General features: G+C 37.8%; 1 protein-coding gene across 12 annotated transcripts; it reads right to left on the bottom strand.

Moving 5' to 3' along the window:
* Nucleotides 1-3,419: 3,419 nt before the first annotated feature.
* Nucleotides 3,420-11,769, bottom strand: LOC103978189 (uncharacterized). Of its 12 annotated transcripts, none has more exons than XR_010494988.1 (24): nucleotides 11,581-11,768; nucleotides 10,534-11,046; nucleotides 10,242-10,350; nucleotides 10,078-10,159; nucleotides 9,903-9,983; nucleotides 9,642-9,776; nucleotides 9,417-9,538; nucleotides 8,863-9,027; nucleotides 8,671-8,776; nucleotides 8,440-8,545; nucleotides 8,228-8,341; nucleotides 7,833-8,005; nucleotides 7,634-7,751; nucleotides 6,880-7,104; nucleotides 6,096-6,286; nucleotides 5,820-5,987; nucleotides 5,548-5,653; nucleotides 5,233-5,379; nucleotides 4,961-5,119; nucleotides 4,669-4,872; nucleotides 4,375-4,569; nucleotides 4,227-4,298; nucleotides 3,934-4,134; nucleotides 3,420-3,619 (listed from the first exon to the last, which is right to left on the bottom strand). XR_010494988.1 is itself a non-coding variant. In XM_065142767.1 (23 exons), exons 1-23 carry the CDS (start codon nucleotides 11,626-11,628, stop codon nucleotides 4,021-4,023), a joined length of 3,444 nt encoding a protein of 1,147 aa, XP_064998839.1. In that variant the 5' UTR covers nucleotides 11,629-11,769; the 3' UTR covers nucleotides 3,788-4,020. The 12 variants fall into 12 exon arrangements, 10 of the variants coding, with proteins under 10 accessions (XP_064998839.1, XP_064998841.1, XP_064998838.1 ...); XR_010494987.1 differs by lacking the exon at nucleotides 3,420-3,619 and adding an exon at nucleotides 3,788-3,846; XM_065142767.1 differs by lacking the exon at nucleotides 3,420-3,619 and having other exon boundaries at nucleotides 3,788-4,134; nucleotides 5,233-5,370; nucleotides 11,581-11,769.
* Between the last annotated feature and the right edge of the window lie 3,038 nt (nucleotides 11,770-14,807).

Below are 14,807 nucleotides of genomic sequence, written 5' to 3'. Positions count from 1 at the left end.
TATAGTCATAACCGATGAATCTACAATTATGATTATATTCACGATTGATGAATCTACAATTATACCTCAAGAGTTTCATATTCCTAACTTATCTCGTCATTAAGTTAGAAATATGACTGATGATATCCACACAATTAATTTTCATAATAATTATGTCCCTAAGCCAAATAACTTTACTTTAATAAGATCATTTTAATTTTGACTGATCAAAATAATGACTTAATATAAGTGACCCTTAAAATTCTAACACTCCTACACTTAATTTCCTATATATTATTGGCTTGCCAAAAATTATTGTAATACTTTGCATGTTGTAAACATTATAGTGACATGTTTCCCCCTTTTTTTTTTTTTTGTAATTCTAAAGGTCTTTTCAAGTTGTTGTGCTTTCCTACTTTGGAATTAGCAAGAAGTGATGTTCATTCAATGTTAATGAGGACAGTAATTTTCTTAGAATCATTTTAGTGACTAGTTAAATTTTGCCGTCAGCTGAAGTGTGAAGCCACTTTTAGAGAACCTTGCAAGGCATGAGTCATACGTAGCCGAAAGCAAGTTATTGGGAACGACAATAATCACGTCAAGTAGTTAGCTTAAGCTATTCTATTTCTTTTTCTATTTTGGTAACCGGTTTGCCGGCATTGGAACCTGAATTATGTTAATCTCTTTCATGGAAATTGCAGTGGCCGTAGAGCAGATTCAAATGAAGCTGCCGTAATCCTTCTTCCATCAAATATTACAGTCTCCGCTCATTGACTTTTCTGGCTCAGGACTCTCTGGAGGTGATTATGTCATCCTTGGATGGCATGAGGTAACTCGTGCTTTCTTCTGGCTTTCTGTTTTTGTGCTTCTTACACAGTGTAATATCTCAACGTCATTATGGATTTACAGGTCTGAAAGCTTTTTATTTCTTTTACTGTTGCTGGCAAGTACTTTCTCAAATTTTTGACAAGTCTAGTTAATTGATGAGTCTTTCAGAAAGATATGATCTTAAAACCGTGGTTTCCTTCCTTGGGAGCGATAAGCAAGTTTCTCGCGTAGGATGCGTGTGACAAGGTATCATCCGCTTATTATTGTAGAATCATTATTAACTATCAATTATGCATCAACCATCAACGGATGCGTGTGTTTCCAAAAACAGACCTGTGCGTATAATCTAAGTTGTCTAGTTTTATTATAGGTGGTATTAGCTTGCAACTTTTGTAGGCTACACAGATGCAATGAGTTGTAGTAAGAAATGCTTTCCTGTGGGAAACTAGAAAACTTGTACGCTTTTGTGTCTTTTAAAAGTGTCCAAACTCTGTCTTGAAGTTTCTGAACAAGCAACCATTTCTTTGCTCGACTGATGTCCTATTCTGTTTCATCAATTGAAATTATGGGTAGGTTTCTCCGTAACTAATTAAATTTCAAGAATGTGCTGAAATTATTACATAGTCGCTCTCGAAAGGTATTATTACATTTACGACTAGTTTGTCCTATCAGACTATCAAAGATACCCCTAGTTTTTTCTGATGCGTAAATTTACGAGTCCTTTGCCTCCTATCATCCTTGATACAATGGTTCGGAGTGCAATAGCCATTTTTTATAGAGCAGAAGACTCTTTCTTTGATTACTGGTATGATGTTAGATAGCTGCCTTTTCTAATTTGTTTGATCTTATGATGGAGCTCGTCAATGTTTACAAAATCCGGCTTCCTAAATTTACGGTATACTAAACCTTGCATCACTTCATTTGATTTAACTACTTATTTTTGACAAATGTAGGATTTCCTTTTCGATGAAAATAACTTGGCAGGTTATTTTTGGTTTGTGAGTTAGATGTATTCGTTAATTGTTTCATCTGACTTTTTAAGTTTCTTCGGTTTCAATTATTTTGTTTGTTGATATTGAATTATTTGTATAGTTACTTACTACTAGCCCATCTGAAAATTGGAACTTTGTATTATGATGATCGAAATTTCTTGAAAAAAAATGACACACCTACTAATGTTGCCTGTTTGCTGACACAATTATGCTGCCAAACCATAAGCTGTGCTGCTCCTTTTACTATTTATTTATAGATAGCAGCTCAAAATGATCAAGGTTAATGTTATTTGGGAATTTTGCTAAAACTGTTAAAATGCTCTTGTGCTATGTGTTGCATCATTTGTGCAAGTGTCAAACTATTTGTCATTCCAAATGCACTAATCTTGAATGTTCTAGTTTATGATAGGGTTGACTTTCCAATGCTTTGTCACGTAATATGCATTCCACACCCTTTTAATCTATGTTTTGACACAAATTTATGCTTCCAATTTCACATAATTTTTTACATGGGTACTGTAGTTGCATAAGTTTGTTTTTGAGCTCCTATACTGACTTGTCTGGTCCCAGTTCCTCCCTCTGCCAAGGATGTATACTTTTGACATGCAAATAAAGTTGTGTACGTGCAAATAAAGGATGTATACTTTTGACATGCAAATGTACAAACAATTTAACCATCATGTACGTCATAAAGTTGTGTACGTGCAAGTTGCATATTAGACTTTACTGTTTCAGTCAACATGTAGACGAAAAGAACCAGACCAAACGACGAATTCTGCTCCTATTCGAGCTCCAACAGAGAGCTGGGGCAGATGCTCGGTCACAGGAGACTCTGTGTGACATATCATCCTCTGTGGAATACCCTGGTTCTTTTTCTATTGCCCATATATGATGGGGATGAGCAGAGTTTTACCTTGAATTTTGCTAAATAAAGTCCACTCACTTTTCTCCTATTTACATCTGTTTTGCGATTTTAAGTTTGACGTTCAACAAGCAAGTATAGATGGCTTCCGTAATAACCAAAATCATTAAAAAGAAAACAACACATGCTTGGTCATCAGTATTGTAATGCGAACTCTACTCCTATTCGAGCGAGCCGAGCTCCAACAGAGAGAGCTGGGGCAGAGATGCTCAGTCTTCGGGAGACACTGACAAAGCCATCCTCTGTGGAGTGCACTAGTGGAAGCTCCAACAGCAAACGACAGGTTCTTTTTTCTCTTGCCCATGGCTGGCGATGGATGAGCAGAGATTTTTTACCTCAAATTTTAGTAAATAAAGTCCACCATACATCTTTTACTCACTTTTCTCCTATTTACTTCTGTTTTGTGATTTTGAGTTTGATGTATGTTCAACAAGATGGCTTCAGTAATGACCAAAATCATTAAAAAGAAAATACATGCTTTATTAGTATTGTTTTGTTCTTCTAGCTACTTCACCTGTCTAAAAATCTACTCTTTCGACTTCGGATGACGCTCAGACCGCTTAGGCGCGGATCCAAAGGAAATGCTCCGTTAACCCAAAGTATAAGGAAGAAGAGTGTGGCAATATAATGTCTAAGGAACCAAAGCAGGAGAAAATTGCATCCTGGGGCGAGCCGACCACAGACGCAACCTTTATTCGAACTTGTTGGTTAAGCAAAAACATGACTGTGTTTGTGGCACCAATTTTGTGATTACAAGGCTCTGATACTTGTTGGTTAAGCAAAAACCTGATTGTGCCCGTTGGTGGGTTGTCACCGGAGCTGCAAAGCGAGTGGAAGGCAGTGGCTCGTTTGCCGTTTCAGCTCCGTGTTCTCAGAATCTGGAATCCCTGAAACAAGCCTGTGCAATATGGGATGTAAACTGAGTTGGGTCCCCCCCACATGCAAACTGAGCTGAACTTACTCGTATCCAATTCCAATTTGTAAAAGACGTTGATCCAGCTTTGTTGTTTTACTTGGTTTATTACACTGGTGAGAAGAAGCCTTGTTTTGAGCATCTCACCCTCCATTTAAGAGAAAGGCAATGTACATAGAGAAGAATGGATATGCTTGTTTATCTCTTTGTTCCTTGATAAAGAATGACAAGACTATATAATACAGTAAAGAATGACTATAACACAATTACGAAAAAGTGCCTCATCTCTTCTTACTTACCAATTAATATAATGAACAAAAGCATAAACTTCTGCTGTCGAACAATTTGATTGATTGGGATTTCCATAGCCGATCGCGGTTGAAGTTTCAGCAGAGGATGGACCGGGCTTCGATCACTGCTCGAGGTGGATCCAAGTCCTTGTCTCGCAGAGAATTCCCGAGCAGTTTCTGCATCTCAGATGCAAACAGATCATCTAAAATCTGCATGTCATCAATAATCCACATGAGCAAAGATATATATACCAAGACACTCTTTTTCATTTAGTAGAAAGTATAAACAAATGACTGCTTACCCCTAAAGCATAATCGGATCCTCGATACCATATTCTGTTCTCCTTTCGGCTCTCAAGAAAGCTCAACACAATCTGATGAAACACAAGTTATAAGTTGGAAAGACGGTTCCATTTCTTGTTTATAGTGAATATGTTTTCTTCCACATACCTGTCCCATTCTATCCCAGAAACCACGACAAATTGCAACAAAGATCCTGCTAGCTAACACATGATGTAGATTGTGTATCGAATCTGATAGCTGCAGACACAAGGTCTGCATCCTGTCACGAATCTCGGGTTCACCTTCTGCTTCTTTTGTCTCTTCGAGAATCCTTTTGAGCCTCGTGGTTCGGTTTGCTTGTGCCTGCAAAATGTCACACCAAGACTTATTTATGTACAGCTCGCAAACACCCAAACTATAAAGAGGCAAGTGAAATGAGGGAATGTTTAAAGTGACACTTACATTGCTGACAAGCTTTTCCACAATTGCTTGCATGTACTTCTTGTACTTCTTCCTCAGAGTTACTGTGATTCCATTCATTTGCTCTCCAAAAATTGTATTTCCATCCTCAATTGTCAAGCATGCAGCCCAACATTTTAAAAAATCCTCAACTCCAGGATGTAGCACTTCAAGGATTCTTTTAACAGTGTTAAGAAAGATTCCCAGCTGCCAGAACACAAAAAAAAATAGTTATTGTATTAGCAGCAGTCTTGATGTTTCACCTAAATTTGAAATCTAGACATGGAACACTCACCTGACTGGGTACGACATAAGGAGAAGTAGGCTGTCGCCTTGTGAGCTTCTGCACTTGCTTCTCGAGTATTTTTGGAATCCCATCCCTCAAAGGTACAAGGATCTCACGGTATTGTTTTTCTAGTGCCTTGAAGACTGCTCGTTCGATGTCAGCAAGAGCCTAAGAGTGATATGATTGCATGATTGTGAAGCATACCAACCAGAATAAATACAAATAGATGATTGCATTGCAGCAGCTACTGCTGGGGCAAAAAAATAACCATTATCACTTACATTCTCTAAAGCCAACAAGTACTGAGGCCACCTACTTATCACCACCTCATACTCATTTATGCTTTTTCTAATCTGTTCATATATGTTCTCAACAAATGGTGACGTTGCACAATTTGTGGATACATCTAACCATGGTACCTGCAAAGACTATATACAATAAAAGATGAATGATTGTTTTCCCAGTCATGCATCCAAGATATCTGAATATAATGACAATGTTTGATTATTGCCAGACTATAAATCACTCATATTAATTCCTATTGATTAAATTTCAGAAAATGCAAGGCCAAAGAAAATATGAATGCAAAGAAAGACCTTTTCTGTCTTGCAAAGATCAAGTAACTGAAGCCGCGTGTCTTGGATCCAAACCATGATATAGTCATGGAACAAGTCCTTTGAGACAACCCCTCCATGAACTGGCCTGAAGAAGACAGTGTAGATAGATTAATATTAGAACTACATTGCTGATGCAGCTGACTACTATATCTTGGTTAGCCAAGTTTGAAAATACACACAGCCAAAAACCATAAAAGCAGCATAAGTATTTATCCATCAATATATTTCTAATTAATTCTAATATAACTTACCTGATGTTCCATGACTCAAGATCTCTTTCAAAATCAGCAGTTGCAATCAGCAGCTCTGCCACATGCTGTGAGGGCTTGGATGGAGGGCAAGCTGCAAGAAACCCTCGGAGTCTTTCGCAGAGCTCAGTACTGTATAAAGAAGCAGCAATATTTGGCAGATCTATGGAACTGACAATAAGGGGGCATCAACAGTTCTTTTGTTAGTATCATCATGCAACTAAATCCACTAAGGTTGCTTCTGTTAAAAGTCCCAGAGATGGCTAAACAAGAGAATACCTAGGAAATATATGCTGATTGTGAATCTTGATATCTGCTTGAATCTCGTTGCTTATATTAATGCATAGCATTTTCATTTTGAGATATGCTGTTGAGAAGGTCATAGGGTCTGCGTAGAGTCCATCACAGTTGCTTGACATAAATTCATCAGTTTCTACCATATGCCGCCTACACCGCTTTGCTGCAGCAATCTGTAGCACAAGATTTAGGTATGATTTAAGCCTCACAAAAGCAATATGGTGAATCTCCTAGAAGGTCCAGAGGAATTAAAAAATTCACTATCCAAACAACAAGATATTGTAATTATATCAGATAAAGGAAACAAGAAAAATACCTCTATACTCGTAACAGAAAAATGGAATTTCTGATTAATGTAATGTAATAACCTTATTGAGTAAACAACAAGTTTATTAATAAATGGAAAATAACATATTAACATCTTTGGGTCCATCTCATCAGTACCTTCAAAACATGTACAATATCATGTATGCTTCTCTAGAGTTGCAAATACAAGCTCTTATGATTTTCAACTTATTTCATATGTGCCCAGTATTTTTGTATATGCTCACATTATGTAAAATTTGGAAGGATCTTCATGAAGTTTTTAACAAGGGTTAAATCAATACAAGCATTAGAGGAGTATCTATGATATTTCCATCTTTGAGAGGAGACCTATGAAATCACAAGCAAAGGGACACATAAAATTGCAACATATTGTATAGAATTTTGAAGGTATTGCCAGATATATTTTGACTAGCTAAATGCATTCATTTTCATAACTTGCCTGCAAATGATTTCTTAAAATATTTTGAGCTTCTTGAGACAGGATATCATGCAGAAGAGTGAATATCTGTACAGCAGGCACTAAGGCTGGTGCAGCAGATTCCGGAATTGGACCAAAAATGTCAGTTAGGCCTGTTGGTGAAAGCTCATCTAGTGACTTGTAGTTCTCAAAAGTAGTTGCCAACAAATTGTTGATCTGATCTTCACAATCCAGTAGAATGCTTCTCTGTAATAAACAGTGGAAAAAGACCATGTCAGAAACTTCTTGCACATTACCTTGAGTTATTACTTGCATAATAATTTAATCCTTACTTTGGCATATGAACAACAGATGCATCAAATGTTGCACATCATCACCTACCAGCTTACAATAATACACATATTTTCCAAATTTTTTGTGCAAGAGTCATTTGGTCAATTTAAACTGAAAAACTAGGTCACACTGTAAGCAGTCATAATGATGATTTGTTCAATTTACATAACGATAGATCAAATCATGTTGCAAACCTCTTTCTGGATGGTATATTTGAAGCTTGGTCATAGTATGTCAACGTCCCAAACAAATGGTAAATGTAGGTCTAAATTAACATATAGAGTGACACCTACAAAAAACTTACAGGCGGACAACCAGCCATGACTTTTTGTTTTTTGATTCTTTAAAAAGTTTTCTTTTTCAAATATTTCACAAGCATGCATTGCATAACCAGAGATAGTGTTTTAGGTAACAATGCATATTGTAGATTGTAGAACAATACCTCTTGTCTAGTTAAATTTTTTTCACCTCGAGCTCTCATGATGGGTAAAAGGAGCTCATATATAAGCTCTAAGCATTCTTTTGTAGGTGTCGCAGCATTCATGATAAATGAAAGATACCTAAGAAATTTACAAAAGATAGACATATTAGTATTTTAAGGATGTATGTGATTATATTCATTAACTCAGACATTCAACTACCTCAGCTTTGTATATGCATCAGTTACTCCATAATAATCAGCAAATTCATTCAAAAGCCACTTCCAATGACCATGTATATGTAAATTCTTTGAATGAAAATGCTGAGCTCGCATTGTTGCCTCAAGTACTAGGTCATATATCATTGTTTCGACAACTGGACCACCCTGCAACATCTAAGAAACAAGTAATCTGGTCATCCATTATCGATAGTGGAATAAATTCAAGGTCATATTAGAATGTGCCAAAAATCATCCTGATATTTGGCCTCGGTATTTGACTTCAAAAGACTTAGAAGAGTTACAATCTTGATAGATCAGGATCTCTTATGATGCCCAGACCTGTTCATGTAATAAAAAATTGGCAGTTGTATGCTCAAAAAGAACAAAAATAACCACCTTGGTGGAAGTCATCTTGTCCGAAGAGTGAAAAACACTGATTGAGATTTGAACCTTCCCTACACAGACATGATCTTCTAAGTATATAGGGCACCATCTAGTCATCTCTCCCTGCTTCATTTGCATGCATCTTATAAAAGTAAGCTTGGTGATGATAGTAAAATTATTAAATCAGAAGAACCTATTAGAAAGATGGTAGAACAGATGCATACATGACATTCAGCCAGTGATGATATTGGTACTGTGGCACGACCTTGGATAATTCTATTTATATTATGGACTTCAATCAAAAGTGCATCTCCTTGACTCTCAGGATAGCTGAAAAGAGATCAGTTGTTGAGCGTGTACTTGTACAGAACATAAAACTAGTGGCATCTCATGTTAATGCATATAGCAAGTAAACATAAACTGTACATATATAGTAGTTATTAATTTGGACTTACAATATATGAGAATCACCAGTTCCAGGTTTCAAACACACACTAGAACCTGATTCTGTGAGTGCATCTTCACTAGAGCTCTTCAATTGTAATATACATGACAGAGTGTCTGAAGTTAGTAAAAAGAAGTTAGCATCTTTAATGACTATTTGCAAATTCTGGGACAAAAATAGGATAAATGCTCAGTTTCATAACCTTCAGAAGAAACTGGGGAAGCAGTTGCTCTTAATGAATTTATTTGACTTTTTAAAATTGCTGACATGTGTTTGACATATTCAGCTCCCATTTGCATATATATTGTTCGATACGAAGAGGTAGGCTGCAGCTTTCTTCTTTGAGGTATGATGCGGATCCGTTTCACTACAAAAGAAAGGAAAATTCACATTTTATATTGCAAGAATATATATTATACAATTGAGGGATGTTACTCTCAAGACTGATACCTACTTTTGTAAGAACTCTATGTATGATTTAAAAAAAAAAAAAAAAATCAAATAGAACTAAAGGATGTCTTCATCTTCTTAAAGTAGAAAGAAAGATGGATTCCATTTAGTGTCTATATAAAAATCAACCTCAATAACTTTTCTGTTGTTTCAAGAAAGCTGATGTTTGATCCAATTCTCCAATTTCTAAAACAAAAATTAGTCAAGAAAATGCCTTGAGGTGTGACTGTACATGGAAATGCAAGTGAATCAAGTCATAAGTTGTCATCACAAGTTCCTAGTGAAATCATATTCAAAAGGCTTTACCTTCAATTTCCACTTGTCCAATCATTTTCCGACCCTTAATGACATTTGTTCCTTCTTTACTATCAGCATGCCTTCCCTCTCCTTGAGTTTGGCCCCTAGGATGCAGCAAGAAGGTTTGCAATCTGTACGATGATGAGATATGTCACTTATCACACCAAGCTACACAAAGTGAGAACCATATTTTACCACCAAATGTAGAGCTTCCATAAACTAGTTAATTCATACCCAAAGGCATTGCGCAGAGCCATGCACTCATCCCGAAGAAACTCTGGAGCCTCCATGCAGTTTCTTGCCCATGCATTGAGGCACAATCGGAAACATGCATCATAAGCAATAAATGTTTGCCATGCACTCTGAACACTGCTAGCACAAATGGGCAACAAAATGTACTCTTATGATTTTTATTTTATATGTAGGCTACACCAAAGTACTTGGGAAACTAAGAAGTCTTTCCTAGGGCCTCAAACATGAACTTGTTAGGCAAACCTAGTATTGTAGCTTGGCATATGGGAGGCAATATTTGTTTGCCAGAGAGGAATCTGCATATCTCCTTCTACAGGTATGGCTCTGTATTACACAATCCGTTTAATAAGGCAAAATTAATTTGAAAAATATATATGCCAACATGAATGAAGTAATTGTTAAGAAACATGTTCCATACCCTGCTGGAATTTCTCCAACTTTCTGTGCCAGTATTGAAAAATCTGAAGAGACCTCAGTGCCTAAATTAACCTTGGTTTCACCTAATGGGCAAATTTCATTTGTTAGGTGTCACCACATGCCATAAACAGTTCCTTCATGTAATGAGTATGACCTGCTCCTTACCATTTAAATTTAGGCTGCCTGATTCTCTTCCATTCCCCACAATGGGAGGTGCACTGGGTGTTCCGAGTTCTTGAAATTTCTCAGCCATGAACTCATTTAAAATATGAACCTGAAATGAAAACAGAGCTATTGTCAGATTAGCACAAGTGTTACAGACCTGTGGATCAAATTATAATTGAGATTCAAATTAAAGGAGTAGGTCATACACGTGAATGGATCAAATTATAGCACAAGTGTTACAGGCTGTGGATCAAATTATAATTGAGATTCAAATTAAAGGAGTAGGTCATACACGTGAATGGGGAAAGCCATCTTGTTCATGATTCTGGGCGATGGCACCTGAGACAGAGCTTCTATTAGCGCTGAACTTGGACTTCACCTCATCACCTCTACAAGAATTGTTTGCTGCTACATCTACTCTTAGGTTCTCCTTGGAAAGCCCTCGAACTAAAGTAGATCGCTGTCTGCCATCTGTTTCTCTGACTGGCTCGTAGCAAGAACTTTCACCTGACAATATCTCCTCCTCGCAACTCCTCTTACCTGGCTTCCCAAAGAGATCGGAGTCGCTGTCGGAGTAATTGGCGTAGTAGTCCTCTGGAACAGAAGCTACACTCTCATCTTCGTCCGAATCAGACAACAAGTGCGAGTGCGGAGTTAGCAAGCTCGAGTGGAATTTTACGGGGGGCAATGCTTTCGGCGACAGAAAGTTGTTGCATTTGGAGAGCAGTCGTTGTTCAGGGACCGGTTCCACGGGATATTTCTCTACCAGAGGAGATCGAGGTTTCTGAGCAACATCTGATCCCTGCTACCGTTCATGCATATGTAGGAAATCAGAACTCCATAAGAAGGAAGTATTTGCTAGGGTTCCATAGTTACATGGAAAGAAGCAGCTATATTTCAGATACTGAGCAATAATAACCAGAGACAAGAAGACCGGCCACCAAGAACGTGAATAAAGACAAGAAGGAAGAGAGGACGGATCCACCAGGTAAAGCTAGATCAAGAAAGGACCCAGCTTTACACTTGGTGCAGCAATCGAAACCAGGAGAGGCGGCACGCATCAAAGATCGAACGGAAAGAAACAAGAACTCCATCAAATAATCACACATCGGGATGCAACCGCAAAGGACCAAGAAGAGACGGATTTCAAGAAACCCTTGAAAGGAAACAAGTCCGCCACCAGAACCACAAATGACCGAGATCCGACACGGGGCCGACGAATCTCACCATCCGGAAAGATCCAAAGCGAGATCAAATGAAAAGAAAGCATCTTCAAAAGCGCAGACAGAGGAGTAATTCATGAAGGATGGAAAGAGAGAGGGAGCGTCGTTGAGCGGACCTGATTGACCCAGCTGATGGCCGTCTCGTCCAGCCCCTCGGTGAACATCTCCGGCGTTAAATGATTTGCAGAGGGCGATTGGGAGCGAAGAGAGGGGAAAGACTGGAAGAGAGCGAGGAATGTGGTGGAGTTGGGAGCAGACGTTTTCTTGAAAGGGAAGAAGGAAGACGAAGGGTTTTAAAGCGCGGCTCCGGAGAAGCTGTGGGAGTGTGAGGGATGGGGAACGTGGGAGGCGGTGGTGTGGACTACGTCGTGGTGCGAGTAACGGCTAGTTCGGAAGAGAGAGAATTTGAAAGAGCGGAGAGGATTCTGGGACCCACCAGGGCTCTCCGCCGAATGGGTTCAGAAATATTTTATGGGCAGAAATCACCAGGCCGCGGTTCAATCGACGAAATGTCTCTAAAACCGGACCGGGTCATCAGTTCGATTATGTAAGACGTTATCAATCTTTTTTAAGATAATAACAGAATGTTAAAAAGATAACAGGGGGAACCCACCAGGTCCCACCGGCGATGGGTTCAGAAATATTTGACGGGTAGACGACTTGGACCCCACCAGGTTCAGTCGATGGCAATGTTTCTGGAAACGACCTGGCCATCATAAATTATTTTATTATTAAATATTTTATCGAGAAAAACTCTAATGGGTGCCCCCATGTATGTTTCAACTTGGATAAAAATATATTTAATCTTTTACCAAGATGGTTTGGTCATATATGATATTTTAAAAAAATTAATAATTAATTTTATCATAATTTTTTAAAAAAAATAAAGAAGTATATTAATCATCTTAAAATCAGTAGGATATGATTTTATATGATTTTTATTTTTTTAAAAAAATATGATAATTAATTATCAAAATTAATAATTTTTTGAATAACATCTAATCATTTAAGTAGAAGTATGAAGTCATTTTTATCCAGGACAAAAACAAATATGAGGTAAAAGATGTTAGAAGATTTTTTCAGTAGAATGTCCTTTATTATTCAAAAACAAAAAAAAGGAACCGTGTTTTCCATATTTTATCCATTTCGAGCTGGTTTGATACGTGATTTCAGTAATAAATCAGATCGAACCCTTGTGATGCTCGATCAAACTCATCAAATCAATCGAATTGATCACCTATTGCATGAAATCTTGAGATCGATACTAACTCATCTCAAACTCGATCCATCGGACACATGGAATCTCGAGCATATATTTTCTCTTGAAGGGAAGATCTCAGTCAAACCTGATCCTATCATACTAAATATCAGAAATAAATGCATACCTTGTCCCGACCCTTACCCTGATTTATCTTGACCAACTTATTACTAGCAAAACTGGCAATATTTCATCTTCTTTAGTAGAATTATAATACTCAAATCAAATCTGGGTTAATATTTTAAATAATTAAAACTCGACACCCACAAGCATGAACTTGGAGATAGGGTGACTTCGCCAACAGCTAATGCAATAACTTTTGCTCCATTGCCCATGTTGAGGTCCAGCTAGCCTCTCGCCAATCCCTTACATCTTGCTAGAACCTACAATGAATTATAAATATAATAACCATTATCGATATCCAATACATGTGTTATCATAAGAGTTTGACAAATGAAGACTGATCATGAATGTACTTGAAGCTTCTCCAAGCTTTTATTTCATCCTCTATACAAGGTACTCTTTGCAGTTCCTCTTTTGATACCCATCATTATAGTAGTGAAAGCACTAGCCTTTGTCCTTTGCCGGGTCCCTTTTATATTGTCCGGCATGTCATTGGTCCAATTTATAGAATCAGACGAAGTGTCGATGGACCAATGACATGCCGGACAATATGATTCAAGCTTAGTAATAATTGTCTAGATCGAAGTGTATTTTTACATGTGCAAGATTAACTACGATAGCAAGACATAAAGCAAAATGAAGTCTCGAAGTTAAGAACGCAATTTCGTTGAGAGTTCAAGAATTCGTCGGAAGTCCAGACGTTCGTCGTAAGTTCTACAAGAACCAACCGAGAAGTCTCGGAGCTTGTCAGAGAAGCTCGTCGGAACTCACCAAGAAGATCGTTATGAAGTCTAGGAGCTTGTCAGGAGTCCGCTGGAACATTGCCGAGAGATTGTCGTAAGTTCGTCAGAAGATCGTCGAAAGCTCGTTGGAAACCCGGGATGAGATATTATTAGGCTCCAAGTTTGAATCAACTTGAGGCCTATAAATATCCCTCTCATCCCTAGTTAAGAAACAAAAGACTTGAGAGTAAAAATAGAAAGAAACGCTCCTGCAATCTGTTAGAACCCTTTTTCTGAGCTTTTAAATAATGTTTATTGAGTCTGTTTAGTCCTGTTGTTTATTGAGTTGGTTTGGTTCAGTTAGAGTCAAGTAGAGGTTTATTTAATATTTATTTATTATTAGAGTTCAAGCCCTGATGGACTCTGAGTGGAACTCTATAAATAGGGATGTAACTACTTCTTTTCAGTTATCTATAAAAAATACTATTCTGTCTTTTGACAAACCCTAGGAGGCCGATCCCCTCGAAGCAATCAAGGAGGGTCGATCCCCTCGAAGTGATCATCTCCTTTCTCTTCTTCTTTTTTACGATAAGACTTTAGGATCTTATCATTTGGTATTAGAGCATCCCCATTTCTTTCATTTCTTCTACGAAAAGACTTTAGAGTCTTATCATTTGGTATCAGAGCAGTGATCCTCGGCGATCTCGCTGTAGTTCGTCATCTCAAAAAAAAAAAAAAAAAATTTGTGAGTGTGAAGCCGGCAACCACGCACGTTATTCCTTCTCAACCAAGAAGGAACATTTGCTTCCTAGCACCGACCACCCCTGCTTTCCTTCTCCTCCACCGCCGGCATTGCTTCCTGATTGACGACCACCACCACCGCTGCTGTCACGCCCCCCCCGAATTTAATTCTCATTCAGGAGGTGTGAACCTAACTCAAGATTGATAATATTATAATTCAAAAAATAATCCAGGATCCAATCACATATTTGAGGTCACTAAGAAAAACATTCAAGTCATTCACCTCTACAATCCACAATTCACAAAACCTGTGCAGTTTATAATCATACATTATGTCACTAGATGATTCTTAAAATCCAAAATCACAACTTAACTAAACCATAACTATATCATAAATCCATAAGCGCGACAATTAATGCAATCACAAAACCAACATGTACTACATGTTTATATCAGTACATAGTTTAAACTTAACATTTCCAAAATCGTGACGTAAGAG

This window comes from Musa acuminata, chromosome BXJ3-3 (genome assembly GCF_036884655.1).
Source record: "Musa acuminata AAA Group cultivar baxijiao chromosome BXJ3-3, Cavendish_Baxijiao_AAA, whole genome shotgun sequence".
Lineage (NCBI taxonomy): Eukaryota > Viridiplantae > Streptophyta > Magnoliopsida > Zingiberales > Musaceae > Musa > Musa acuminata.
The sequence above is the reverse complement of the archived record's forward strand: the minus strand, read 5'-3'. Positions and strand labels throughout refer to the sequence as shown.